At 36.7% G+C, this 14,899-nt stretch overlaps 1 protein-coding gene and 1 long non-coding RNA gene across 2 annotated transcripts in view; both read left to right on the top strand.

Annotated features, from left to right (window-relative positions):
* Window positions 1-14,899, top strand: part of LOC145781412 (uncharacterized) — a 73,828-nt gene that overhangs the window by 19,604 nt on the left and 39,325 nt on the right. The gene's annotated exons all lie outside the window — the stretch shown is intronic.
* The window catches only part of LOC145781229 (adhesion G-protein coupled receptor G7-like), a 42,796-nt gene continuing 36,706 nt past the window's right edge, over window positions 8,810-14,899 (top strand). Inside the window, exons 1-2 of the mRNA XM_082593006.1 lie at window positions 8,810-8,845; window positions 9,152-9,367. Of these exons, the coding sequence (XP_082449132.1) occupies window positions 8,810-8,845; window positions 9,152-9,367 (252 nt within the window). The remainder of the gene's footprint in view (window positions 8,846-9,151; window positions 9,368-14,899) is intronic.

Raw genomic sequence — 14,899 nt, 5'->3', positions numbered from 1 at the left:
CTTTTGAACTTCACATTTTCCCAAAATGTTTGATACAGCAACTTGGCAGCAAGGCAAGATAAGTTGTTCTCCGATGGTGTGAGGCTTCTTAGCGATAGCTATTTTTCTTGCAACTTCCTAGGAGGCCCTTAACCTTGCAGTATTTTCCTTCCATTGATCACCACAGTGCTATCAAATCTTGACCTAACTGAACTATCAGCTTGCCGTTTAAAAAAATCTTCATCTTTGTTTTGATAATGGATGATGTGTCACCAAATGTCTTTTCAGCTTGCTAGGTTTCAGAGCAGAACTTGCTTAAACTTTACAGCATAGCACGCACTGCGGCTTTTTTTCTCCAGAATGTATCACAGTGAAACTAAATTGAACATAGGAATCGTTGGGTCTTAACTTTTCATGAGGCTGAGCTATTTTCACTTTTTGTACGATACTCAAATTTAAGTTAAAAATTCAATTAGTAAAGTTAAAAAGTTCTTAATTTTAAGCTACTTTGACTAAGGCTAAAAAAGCTAAAAGTTCGGAAAAGCATTCAATTCAAAACTTAAATCAGTAAAAATAACCAGCCATAGTCAACTTCGCCTACTTCCTTTTAAGTCACGTACGGTATATTTCGTAATTCTGTTCTTGATCAGGTAAACACCGAGTGTTGTAGGAGTACGACTCCACTATGCACTCCTTGATGTTTAAAAGGCGATAGAAACAAAACAAAGGCTGTCGCAATCAAACGAAAGGCCAGGCTTAAAAAACTGTGTGGAGAGATGCCAAGCCAGCTTACTAAAATATATCTTTTAAGTTTGGTTTGGAAAATAAGTTACCTGAAAAGTTTTACTTTCCACAACAATTTTTTCTTCGGGATTGTATTAATTTTTTTGGAAGGTGCTTCGCGGTCTTAGAAAATTGTCTAGCGGACCCCAAAAGGACCGCGGACCCTTGTTTGAGAACCACTGATCTACCGTACTACATTCACTCAAATGAAACATATTCACGTCATGAAAGTGACGGAAACCACTTAAATCCTGCTTATGCGTTAAAGTTTTAATATCGTCAGCCCAAGCTGGGTTCACCACCGAGGATACATCACAAAACAGTTCATCCGTTTCTAACGACTTGATGTTGAGTTTAACAAGGTCAGCACAAGTAGCTTTCTGACCAGCCAGGGTATCCCTTTAAAACGACGCTTTATTGTACGGTTTAAGGCCAAGTTCGTACACCAAATCATTTGAAACAAACGTCAACTGCGAACCAGGATCATGCTGACAATACACTAATTTCGATTTACCCGTCATTGGATTCAAAACACGAGTGTTAAAGCAGCAGTAAAGGCTGCTTTAACATTTCCAATCTTAACATTTCGCACAGGAACTCTGGTACAAGATGCTTGTAACAAGCATCATCTTTGCCAACCGAATCCAGAAAATCACGTGGCGTCAAATAAAAATCATGCAAGAGAAAAAAGTATTTCCTATCGTTGTTAGGCCCTCACTTACGACAGTTGTTTGCATGATCACAATCTCTAACTATATGCTGGCGCAAACAATTCAAACATTTGCCAGCTTTCACAATAACATCTCTCCGATCTTTAGGTGTCAAGCGGAAAAAATCTTTACAATTAGACAAAAAATAATATTCCACTTGAGCACGTGACGAACAATAAATACATGCCGGAAGGTCTCTACGCTTAGCCTCACCACCGCGAGGTGCGCCAACAGCAGTCGAGTACTGCGAATTCCCTAACATCATATTATCATGAGGTTTTACGGACGTCTGCCCAACCGGACATGAAGGCAATTTTCCTTTGCCAAATTTTTTAAAATGCTGCAACTCACCAGAATCGCCCATAAGCATAATGCTAAAATCAGACAACTTGTGCGTTTTCTCCTGTACAACAAAATCGAACAAACTTTGAAAGGTAGGCTCATTAGCAGTGCTCCCAAACCGATCACCTAAAAATTAAAGATAACGCTGCTTATCGTCATACGGAAGTGGCTTAGCCAAATCCAAAACAAAAGGTCCGACTAATTTATCACGCTGACTATAAGCTTGCGCGTAAAGCAGACACTGCGACAATTCATCTTTAAACTCTTTCAAATCACTAGAAGAGATCGAAGTCAATTTGTTACCATAGCGGTACTTCCTAATGTCCGGTTCGGCAAAAAGACCTCCACGAACTCGAAAACGCTGGGACAAGCGAGCTAACGACATTTCTATCCTGTCTTCCTCTGACAAGCCAGAGGTGTCGGAAACCAAATTAGCAATCGTTTGCGCAGCTGTTCTAACACAAGCTGCTTGTAACAAAGTCAAACGAGTTCCTTTAAAGGGCGAAGCTGCCATCAAGGCCGTAACACGATGTTTACAGAAGATAAATGGCATATTATTACCATCGTAACCAATCAAGGCCGCCTTATCGAAAAACGTCCTACTGTTTTGGTATTCAAAAAAGCAATCCTGTTGTTGTGAACTCGATTTAGCGGGAGAAGACAAACTATATTCCTTAAAGGGCTGAGGGGGCTCAGTCACATGAACAGCCCGATCACGATCCTCACGCACGTTAAATTCAGGAGACGCGACATGCCTCTCACAACCACCCAAATTACGTGTAGCTGGGCGATCAAAACCTAGCGGTGCAGAAAACTGTGAAGGAGGCAAAACATTTTACCAGCTCTGGTCTTTTAATCTGAAACACTATTTAACCGGCTCCAGTCTTTCAATCTGAAACACTATATGACCGATATCATATATAACCTACATTACTGTGGTTGTTCACGAAAAAGCCACTGCCTTAAATTAATGAATTTGTTCATTTTGGGGAAACTGCCTCACGCTAATTTGGCCAGTTGCATAAACAGACTAATCAGTTTTATCAAATAATTTCATGTTTTGAGCTGCCCAAATCAACACGATGCATTTGTGAAAATTAATATATATACCAAATTTTGCGTTTTGATTTGGGCAGTTTCACAAAAGTGTTAGAGACATATTTTGGTGGCTGCCCAAATTGGCATGATGCTGTTGGTTAAATGCATTTCGTACTACAGTTTGATCACCATGCAATACAATACGTCAATATTGTGTGGCCAAATGAAGATTTTGCGGCACATTTCTTGTGCAAATAAGAGGCTGTACTTAGTTTGATAGGTAAAAGATATTAATTTATAGTTTTTCTTAATTCATGCAATGTTGTAGCTTTTCATATAGCAATTTTTGCCCTAATAATTGCAAGATTTTGCCCGAATTCGCGACGTTTTGAAACCACAGGGGGGGCGGCTGCCCCCCCTGCCCCCCTGGCTCGTACGGCTATGATCCAACATATCTGAGTACTCACTTTTTTTCTTTTTTTTAAAGTTATTTTTTAACGAGTTAAATTTGGGATGTACCCTATCACGAAGTTCTGCCAAATTTTCAGAGTTAAAAGTTTTACCCAATAGTAAATTGCAAATGCCGTAATTCCTCTTCCAAAGTAGAGAAATTGGATCTAAAAATTAACAATTCCCGCTTATCACCCAAAGAACCTAGGGCTACAGAATGTTTCCCAATTTGAGTCAAAATATCCTTTCTAAAATACCGGGCCTCCCTGACTAACTTAGCCTCATCATTACTTGATCACTCCCCAGAATGGCCTGCCCGTTCGCAAAGAACAGCACCAGGTTTAAACTCAATCGAGTCGACGGCGTTCGAGTCCTTGTCGACACCGAGTGTAGACATATTAAATATTGGGCTTAACAATTAAAATTAAGTTACACACAAAACGATTACAGTACCAGTAGGCAGTAGTTATAAAAACTTAACTGCAATGACCGTAAAAAATAGAAAAAATTTAAATGCACAGTACCGTAGTTGTAAGGGTATATCAAGTCCAACCCCTTCTGGAATCTTCCAATCTAGGCTATTGAAAGTTCCACACAACTTGCTTGGATTCGTCTACTTGAATCTTCAAGTACAGATCGATAGTCTTATCTTCTTTCTTGCCAAGAACCAACAAAGAAACGTCTTTAATTTTCTTTCTTGATGTGTTTCTGTACAAACTCACAAAACACACTTTCTTTCTTTTTTTCTTGCTTGCTTCCTTACAGTCACAAGCGCAACGTTTTGTATTTTCTTGTTTGATGTTCTTCTGTAGTAACTAGAACTCGTTTTTTCTTTTCTTGCTTCGGTAGGAACTAGAACACGTTATTTATTTTTTATGGTTAGGCCTATTTATTTTTTATGGTCACAGCGGTAAACCATATATCTCCGTGGGAAAGTTGCAGGATAAAATTCCCAACTCCTTCGTCCGTTAGCAATGACCGAAAAGAAACACTCTTCTGAAAAACTCTTTCACGAATTGTATTTCAAGAAAACACAGCAACAGGGGCTGTTAAAAAGAGAGCGCAACTCGTACGCACCAACGAAAAATTGTCACCACAAACAAATTTCCAGATAAATAACGCAAATTACGTCTAGTTCTTACCCAAAGCAGAACTGTTTAATATCTGACCAACTTTGACAACGACAGTCTACAAAATCAAAATGATAGATTTGATTGCAATATTTCAAATGCACGTAACCCGTCTCTATGACGTAACAGTCCATATGCATTGTTAAGCAATTCATTGTTAAGCAATTCCAAAAAGGAATGATGCAATACCTTATTATTCAAGACGATGCAATGGTTTATAATTCAAAATGATGCAATAGTTCACAGGTGTTACAAAAGAATGATGAAATATCTGCTCATTTTTTAGCAATATTGCATGACGTAAGACGCCAGGTTAAGTAGACTTTAACGGTTTTATGTGACGTTTGATCTAGGGAGCGATTGTTCGTCACAGTGCTCAGCTTTACATTGCATCCCCCTATGGGCTTATAAGGCCTTAAACCTACAGCACGTTGAAAACGACTTTAAAGATGCAGCCGAAATTATAAGAAAATGAAATCTTAACGCTCTTAAGTTTACCTTGCCTAATACTAATTATATTACAAAGTTGCATTTTCCCGTACCGGGATGCAATGAATTATTACTAGGGCAATTATTTGTTGGCCTAAAAATTGAAACTTTTGACATCAAAAAACTTTTTTTTTGACAAATTTTGACGTATGAAGAACGGTGTCCGACGTTTTCTTCGTAAACAGTTCTTCGTAAAGCAATTCTTCGTAAGCAATTTTTCGTAAAACAATTCTTCGTAAAGTTAATTCTTTGTAAAACAATTCTTCTCAAAGCATTTATTCGTGCATGCAATGGAGATTTGATGTATACGAAGAAATGCTTTACGAAAAATTCTTTTACGGATTTCATTTCACCAACAACTGTTTACGAACAATTGTTTTACGAAGAATTGCTTACGAAGAATTGCTTTACGAAGAATTGTTTACGAAGAATTCGCCTATAACCATAAAGAACTCAAGTAGTTAAATTACGCATTATTCTACAAAATGCCGTACAAACTGCCGCAAAACTACATAGGATCTACCAAAAATTTTGCACGTTTTGAGATGTGTTGAGCACCACACCATATTAACCTAATTATTTCACCTAATGGTTTATGATTCACAATATGTAGACAATGGGCCAGTTACACCAGAATAAAATAGGTTCAAAAGGCAAAGGTGGTCCCATACTTGATTCAAGTGTTGGGTATGAGAAGTTAAGGTTCTCTTTGTACTAAGCCTTTGGCACTAAGAAAAGTAGGGTGGCCAGTTCCTTTCTCTCGGTCGCCTTTCCTGCAGCATAATAGGAAAGCCAACGCATTATCCGTTGCACCATTCCGTTGCGCCAAAGTAGGCTTACAAAGTGTAATATGAAAAATTCACTGGCAGTGCAACCTTTACGACACCACGACAATGCAATTTGCAAACAATTTTGACAATTTTTGACCTAACGCTATAATTTTCACGAATTTTTGACTTTTTTTGACAAGTAAAAAAATAATCGCCCTAATTATTACCAATTTTATATCAACAGGTGTTCATGTTGTCACTGTATGGCAATGGATGAGCAACATCAAGCTTTGCGTTTCTATGAGATAGATACAGCACGGATGAAAGGCATGCCAGATAGACATGCATCATCACATTTAGGCTACTCTGCTTGTTTGTTACTATATGGCGCTGTTGAAACAAAATAAATTGACTTGCTATCGGCTTATTTGTCTCCAAGTTAGCAATTCCATTCAGCAAAAATAAAGTAAAAAATAATATTTTTAGGTTAAATTAAAATGGCTTTAGTAATAATTAAGTTTGCACCGAGTGAAAAATGCACTAAACTATGAAAAGCAATTCAATGTCCTGTTAAATTTATATAAAATCGCTCAGTTTGTTTGTCCAAGAATTGTATGTGATCAGACGAGTGTGAATTTACACAGTAGCCTATGTAGAGTTGGTTGCGTAAAATCATGTGCATGCCATTTCTTTGAATGCAGTACTTGAACTACGCAACATTATTTCATTCTCCAAGTATAAAAACTACGGATTGTAACCATAGAAACTCTGGTTAATGAGAAAATACATAGGCCTACAGTTAAATCACTTGCAGTAAGAACTGTTGCCGTCGATAGTGACGTAGACTGTACAATCGCATGACCATTCCCGTTTTGAAAGCTTTGACAAAACACGCGCGGAATGCTGATCAGACCGCAATGGGGCAAAATTTTATTAAAAATCGTTTTATAGTGGCATGTTAAGCACAAATAATCGCCAGGTCAGGTTTTTCCTTTAGCATCCCTTTAAATAAGCCAAGTTTCACATTAAACTTTTTTCACAATTTAGAGCCAAAATATGCTCAGAATGCACCAAATCAAACGTATTTTAATTTTTCTGAGGAAGACCCTCCCCCCGCTATTGTATTCGCCTATGGCGGACACGCGGTCGGGCTTCGACCATCCGCAGCACCCACATCACCTAAATCAAATGAAAACTTGCCTTGAAAACCAAGAAAAACTTTTAGCTACTTACTGTACAATGATTGAGTAAGTAAATTGACTAATAATAATAATTTAACTGTTGTTGTATAGCTTACAGAAAATGCAACAACTACAAAAGGGTTTACGAAAGCCGCTACAGAAATTGAGATTATTACAACGAAGTCAAAGGAGCTTAATGCCACAGAAGTAAAGTATGCAGTCGGATTTATCGAACAATCAACGGAAAACTTGGAAAATAGAAGCATTGAAGTGAATATTTAGGAGCAAAATGGTTGAAACGCCTGGTTAATCTGATCAAGAAAATAAAGAGCCTAGTATCTATAGTTTGTCCTCTTTATTTTTATTATTAGATTGAAGTGAATGCTTTTACAGATTAATTTATTAGGTAGGCATATTAATTTACTCTTTGCTAGATATAAAAATGTTTATACATGCTTCATAGACTATGAAAAGATCTTTGACGGTGGTAATCATGAAAAATTGATGCAGTGTGTTTTGGATGATTTAGGTATAAATAAAAAAGTTCTTCGACTTTGGCTATTGCTAATCTACACTAGGCGCAAAAAGCTTGTATTCAAACGGTGTTATCTGATGCAACTTACATAAAATTTTAAGTTCTTCAGGGGTTTATACTATCTCCATGTCTCTTCAAACTGTATACTGATATGATCTTTTAGGACAAGGCTCCGCAAATAGCGGGTCGCGACCCTAATTTGGGTCGCGAGACCATTCACTGTGGGTCGCTAAACAATTTAAACTTAGCCTAGTATAAATATAACTTGTTCGGCAAAAACGTAAATGCAATCATATTATATTCTTTGATGTACCAAGTTTCATAGACTTTTGTACAAGAAAATTTATCCTTTCAATCAATGGTAGTACAGTAGTCTCCGATTATTAAGCATTCGGTAAATAGGTCCACCCGCTTATTGAGCCCAATTTGGCTCATTCTGAAGTTCAATACTGAAGGTATAGAAATGGCAGAGAATCGTCTCTCCCCTTTAATAGGCCTAGCCGCTTTATAAGCCCAAAATTATCCGGTCCAAGTGGGCTTTATAAGCGGAGACAAAAATTGAATTGTATTAATTTTAAATTGCAAAGTAGTCTATTTTGCGCAAAATTATATGCTTCTGAAACATTTGGGTCGTGAAGATTTAGAAAGATTGTTTTTTGGGTCGCGCTAACAAGCATTTGGGGACCTCTGTTTTAGGATATCAACGTAGGAGGCATGAACGCATCTAACCTACGATATGCAGATGTTGTGGTCTTATTGGCTGAATCAACAGAAGCTCTTCAAACAAATATAGAAAAAGTAAAAAATATAGGAAAAGAATATGCCATGAAAATTAATACAAAATTTACCAAAATTATGATGTTTACAAGAAAAAAATGCACCAAGTTCAACTATTGCTATTCACGGAATGGGTACCCGGTCATTTGGTCGACAGTCATTTGGTCGAGAGACATTTGGTCGACAGACATTTGTCGACAAGACATTTGGTCGACAGGACATTTGATCGACAGACATTTGGTCGACAAGACGTTAGAACGATTCATTTTAGGGTTAGGGTTAGTTAACTAAACTTAACCCTAACCTAACTCTAACCCTAACCCTAACCCTAACACTAACCCTAACCCTAAGTCTAAGTCTAAATCTAACTCTAACTCTAACTCTAACTCTAACTCTACTCTAACTCTATTCTAACTCTAACTCTAACCCTAACTCCAACCCCAACCCCAACCCCAACCCAAACCCCAACTCCAACTCTAACCCTAGCCCTAACTCTAACCTAACCCTAACCCAAATATCCTGTCGACCAAATGTATTGTCGACCAAATGTATTGTCGACCAAATGTATTGTCAACCAAATGTCTTGTCGACCAAATGTCTGTCGACCAAACGTCCTGTCGGCCAAATGACTGTCGACCAAACGACCGGCTACGGACGGAATGTTGGTCAATCAAATCAAAAGCTTTAATTATCTGGGACACACAATAACTGAAAATGGTAGATGCAATACGAAAACATTAAGACAAATAGATATAGCAAAAAACAACTTCGTGATGAACAAAGTACCTTACTTGATGACTTTGTTTTTATAGTTTAAATGGAGTAATAATCATAAAATTACAAATTAATATTACAGTATTTATATTTACGCAACTGTTTTTAATTCTTCTTTATTTCCATCATTTCTTTCAGTTGGTACAATGCTGAAAACAATGGTTTTTGAGTGTTTTTGAACTTGCTGCTTCAGGTTTCTATTAATTCATTTCAATTGATCCTTGACATCACCAGCCAACTCAGCGAAGGGTATTTGAAGCAAGTATCATCAAATGACTTATCATCTTCCGATGAGCAAACAAGAACGTTGGAGAACAAGTTATCGAGAACTTTACCGGAAATTGCTTTAAGAATGGAGCTCAATGAAGCAAATAAAACAACCTACAGCAATGACCTGGTCACTTCTGAGGTATCAAAATTTTTTTTATTTTAGGTGTTTGGGTATGTTAGCGTTTAAAGATACTACTTCTATTGCTATCGAAAGTCTTTTGATTCAGTAGAACTTCAACTGGAGATGCACCGATACCAATATTTTGGCCGATACCGATCCCGATACCAATATCACTTTTTTAGGCCGATACCGATATTTTGGCCGATACTTTGGTGTTACAAAAAGAAGCAATTTTGGTATTTGCAAGGAATTATATCAAATGCTAAGTTTTACTTTATTTGCATAAAACTATTAAAAAAAGCTTTCAATTGGCATATTTTATTAAAGATTCAAGAATCCAATCTCAACCTCATTGTTGTGTCATAATAGTAGGTTTTAGTAATGCCACCATAATTGAGGACTGGGGTATAAGGGAAGAAACATTACATCATAATTGGGGTTTCTGAAAAATTAATAAAGTGTTTGCACAAACTTTCCAAATAGGCTATCATAATAAGATGTAAAATGAAAACCAAGTGATTTGTGTAGTCGTACAAAAACTATTCGACAAGTAATGTGGAACCTAAGGGCGCTTGTCGTTTGGTTGAAAAACTTTTGCCAGGCCAAAACTATACCCAGGCAGCAAAAATGTATAATTTTGCATCGTTTTTTTAATAATAATAATGTTAGTTTTTATATAGCGCTGTATCCATCGCAGAATGCGTTGCTCCTCAGCAGCCGTATATAGGCGCAACTGAGTACATTATTACCCGAATCCACTCCATTACTCAGTGCCAAGCAGAAATTAGATTCAGTGCCATTTTTAAAAAGTCTTTGGTATGACCCGACAAGGTATCGAACCCATGCCTACCGCTTCAGAGGCGGGCGCACTAACCACTAAGCCACCGAGCCAGTTTTTTCTTTTTTTTGGTTTTTTCTACATTCTAATAAACATAGAATTCTATTTGAATAAAAATCTTCTGATGATCCCCCTTTTAGGGTAAAACAGGCTGTAAGGGTTTTAGAGACTGGTAACTAGCCTACCTATTTGATGTAATTTTATCGCTTTGCTTGGCTTTTTGCTTGGCATTGACCATTTTTTGTTTAATTAATAACTTAGTATTTATTGTTTTATATTCGCTTTTCGTAATTAATCGTTTTTTTTTGGGGGACGGTAAAATTTTGCCAGTTCATGAAGGGGGCGTTGGGCCAAAAAAGGTTGAGAAACACTGATCTAAATGGCTAGCGTGGAAGCTATACTGTTGTGATTAGCGAATCGCAACAGCTCGCTGTACTAGTGAGTGCTCAGTAGGGTGGCTCATTTTCCTTGATGTTCTTTAAAATTTTTGTCAGTTTGGAATAATGTTTCATTTTGATAACTGCTATTTGCAAACCAAAAAATTTTGTTGGGTTTTGACCTTTGACCCTGGTTCACCGAAAGAGAAATTCTGAATTTTTCCAAAAAATTAGTAAATTTTGAAGTGGTTTAGCAGTATTTGAACATGGGATTTCTCAAAATTTGACCACGCGATTTTGACATCACTTCCCCTGTTAACTACCACGTGAAACATCTTCACCCTGCTCCAAGTCTGAGAGTCACTAATAGTGCATGCTTTTAATGTCATTTTAGTTGATTTTACAGCCTTTTCGCGGTCAGTGAATCTATAATCACAGACCAACAAAAAAATTTGGGCACAAAAAGAGATAGTCATTAAAGAGTATTTCAGGGCCCCTGATTCCGAAAATGTACTTAGTTTTTTCGAATTGGCTCTAGTTTTTGAGATATTCGATGATGAAAATATTTTTAAAATCGTTACTCGAAAGATTTTAATTAGCAAATTACTTATTTTCAGTCCTGTTTACCATTATGATGTCATAATTGCACTTGTCTAGTTCAATTGGTTGATACCATACGAAAGTTCAAAACGCAAGCAAGGGTTGAAATGAACTGTGATTAACGCAAGGAAGACATGAATACTCAATGAAAGCAGTTCTAAATCAGGAGGCCTACATCATAAGAAAAATAGCCCGAAAGTCATGTGTTTATAAATGCAGCCTTATATTGAAAAGGTAGGCCTACTGAAATGGATACTTGTACAAATGAAATTTTATTCTAAGCCTTTGCTAAGGCCAAGTCTTTGCTGCAAGAAGTTTTTTTTTCTGGTCTATAGGTTAATAAATGGCATATAGGCTAATAAAATATGCCTTTGACAAGTATAATGCTGTACAAACAACCCAGATATATTTTACTGCATGAGGCAACGCAGAGGAGCAACGCATTCTGCGATAGATACAGCGCTATATAGAAACAAGCATTTTATTATTAAATAAAGTAAACAATATCACACCAAATCAGAAGAATCGGTTTATTTAAATACAGAGCTTTCGCCACACAAGTGTGGCTTCATCAGTATAAACTGCAACAATAATAAAGAATGATATACTATTAAGATGGTTATAAAATTTAATGAAAGTGTTAAAAAAGTAGATAATATAGTAAAGAAATAGAAAAGATCAAATATTATACATAACTATAAGACTTTAGGTCAATACACTAGATAATAAGATGATAATTAACATGTAAAAATTCAAATCTATTAAAATTGTAATTGGAGAGAACTTTTAACTATAAAACTAGTTTCTACGTATTGTAGCTCCTATCATTTGTCTGACTTGTCTGACTTCTAACGATGACATAACCTACACTATTTATTATCGTGATAGCAAGGGATGAAAACAAACTGAACTGCTAATTCAAAGAATGTTGAGATGCAAACAAACTGAACCGCTAATTTAAACAGAACTAAATTCTAAGAATGTTGAGATGCAATGACATTGGCATAGCAACGATAGGTTAAAAGTAAAAATGCATTTCAATAATGATGTCATAATGAAAATTTTATATAAGAAATGAATTAAAAATGAACAAGGGAGTAGTAAAGAAAAAAACGTATTGAAATGTTTAAATCAATTAGTGAAAGAAAAGAACATCTAAATCTAAAACGAGAGAATTAGGAAAATAGACAAAACAAGAAGGTCTAAAAAGTAGTTAGTAAAAAGATCGTCAGTAAAAGAGTGATAAGATTGTTTATTCTCTAATGTTTATCCCAGTAGGTTCTTGTGAGTGAAGTGTTTTAATCCAAAATTGTTCTTTAGTTTTTCTATATTCACACGTTTTGTTAAGTTTATCAATGGCAATGGCGTGAAAATCAACAGTGGTATGATTTTGTTTGTTGAAATGTGAAGCAACAGCTGTGTTTTTATTGTTTTTGATGTCTCGTAAGTGTTCACTAATTCTGATTTTAAATTTGCGTCCAGTTTCTCCAACGTATTGTTGGAAACATTTTTGGCAAGTAATTAAATAAATGATGTTAGAAGAATCACAATTAACTGACTGGAAAATATTAAACTGTTTATTTGTAACACTGCTGGAAAAGTTTTCGCAAGGATTAGAATGAGCACAAGTGGAACAATTTTTTCTGTTACAATGGGTGAAACCAGGTGGGGTCAAGGTGGAATGTAAAGGTTTAAGGTTAGTTTTGACTAGAAGATCACGAAGAGTAGGGCATCTTTTGTAAGCAGGAAGTGGAGGATCCGGAAATAAAGTTTTCAAATTTTCATAAAGGAACGAAGCTTTGTTTTGGAATTTTATTATTACTTTGACATGAAGCTGGGTGATCAAAATAAGTCCTGGGTTCCTCCTAAAGTATGCAAACATTGCACTCAAACCCGTTTCTGATGGGCTCAAGGCTAAGAAGAGTTCAGAGTGCCATGAAAATTGATACTTCTGTACGGTGAGCATGTTCAAAAGAAGTTGGAACATCATGAAGTGTGCAAGGCAGCCATTGCGTGGACGTTGCCATTTATGTTTTTTCTTTGCCCTCTCTTGTTTCAAATGGTGATTTGCTTGAAACAATAGGAAAACGGGCATGACTGAGAGTAACCTCAATACCTTCAGTAATGCTTCGGAGCAAGGTCAAGCTTTTTTCTCAAAACCATTTCTATCACCTATTGTAGGCCCAGTACCGTAGTTAAAGATTTAGTTATCAAAAGTGGTAGCTGGAATCTTGGCTTCTCATCTCGATCAACGTGGCATTCTTGACTCCGAAGCCAAGATTACGTTCTTCCGCAGCAGGCCCGGATTTAGGGGGGAGAGCAGAGGGGGCAGTTGCCCCGGGCCCCCCGACTTTTGAAGGGCCCCCCTATGTGGAAAAAATGTGATTTTTTTCCTTTTGGCCTTTAAAGTTTCTGCAAAATGCTGTGCAGTACTGGACTGATGCTACTGTAGACGTAGAGATGATTTTACGCGCCGTGGGCGCGAAAAAATTTTTTGCACGGGGGGCCCCCCGATCTAAAAGTGGCCCGGGCCCCCCCATCAGCTAAATCCGGCCCTGTTCCGCAGCAAGGATAAAATTCTAAGCAGCTACTTTACTAAAGAACATAACTTTGTATTCTGTAATTATATAAATGGCCATCGTATCTTGACGGGTGTTGCTCAGTAGGCCAACCATAATAAAGATTTACGTTTGTTCACCGATAGCTTTGTGTTTCTTATTTGTCTAGTTTGTTAAGTAAAACAATGCATGCACCACTTTGTTTGCACCTAGTAGCTTGTCAGTGTTCGTGGAGTTGCTAATTAAACTACTTTGCTTGCTACAAGTTTGTGTTACTGCCTCTTATTGTGTCCATTAAGATGCTAGAATGCATTAGAAAATAGCGAGTGAGCAGTTTCAGAGATAAGCGAAAACTCAATATTTTGAAAAAATTCAAATCAGGGGAACCAGGGTCAAACGTTAATACTTTTTTGTGAAATTTGATGTAGGAGATACATTTAGCAAAAGAAACAATATTACAAACTGACGAAAGATTTAAAAAAAAAAAAAAAAAAATTTGAGATTTTGAGCCAGCCTAGTGCTCAGCCTTGTGCTGATAACCGGGAAGGACGCTACTTTCTTCACAATGAGGTTGTCATCTTAGGCGCAACAAGACCATTTATTGATTAGTTTAGTGAGGATTCGTAGTCCCATAGCTTTCATTTTGAGTCTACTAATTCTGCCATGACATTGTTTAAGCTTGGTGAGTTTATTACAACGAAAGGTGAAAATTAAATCACAAACTGATAGAACCCGCTTACTAAAAACAACCAAGTTACATGGTTTTTTTAAACGTTTAGCAAGGTAAAAATGATGCAAAATTATACATTTTTGCTGCCTGGGTAATCTTGGCCTGGTTTTATCCTCTGCTGAGAATAAAAAAAAACACAAATGATAAATATTGGAGAAATTGAGTCTCCTTTACAACTTAAGAATCAAACAACGCAAAACTACTGAAACAAAACGTTTTGTTTGAGTGAAAGAATCACTGTAATCAAACAATGCCAAAAGTTACGCGCATGAAATCATGGGAGTGTGAGGTATCAAAAATTTGAACAGGTTGTTATTTTTCTACATCAATGTGACGTTAGTTACTACTTTAAAAAATCTGTATCTTTGCTTCAGCAGAAAACCCGTAGCAAACGTCTTTTTTTTACATTTTTAGTATCGGCCAAATTTTGCCAATACCGATACTCAA

This window comes from Aplidium turbinatum, chromosome 12 (assembly GCF_918807975.1).
Source record: "Aplidium turbinatum chromosome 12, kaAplTurb1.1, whole genome shotgun sequence".
Lineage (NCBI taxonomy): Eukaryota > Metazoa > Chordata > Ascidiacea > Aplousobranchia > Polyclinidae > Aplidium > Aplidium turbinatum.
Note: the sequence above shows the minus strand (reverse complement) of the source record. Positions and strands in the feature narration are given on the sequence as shown.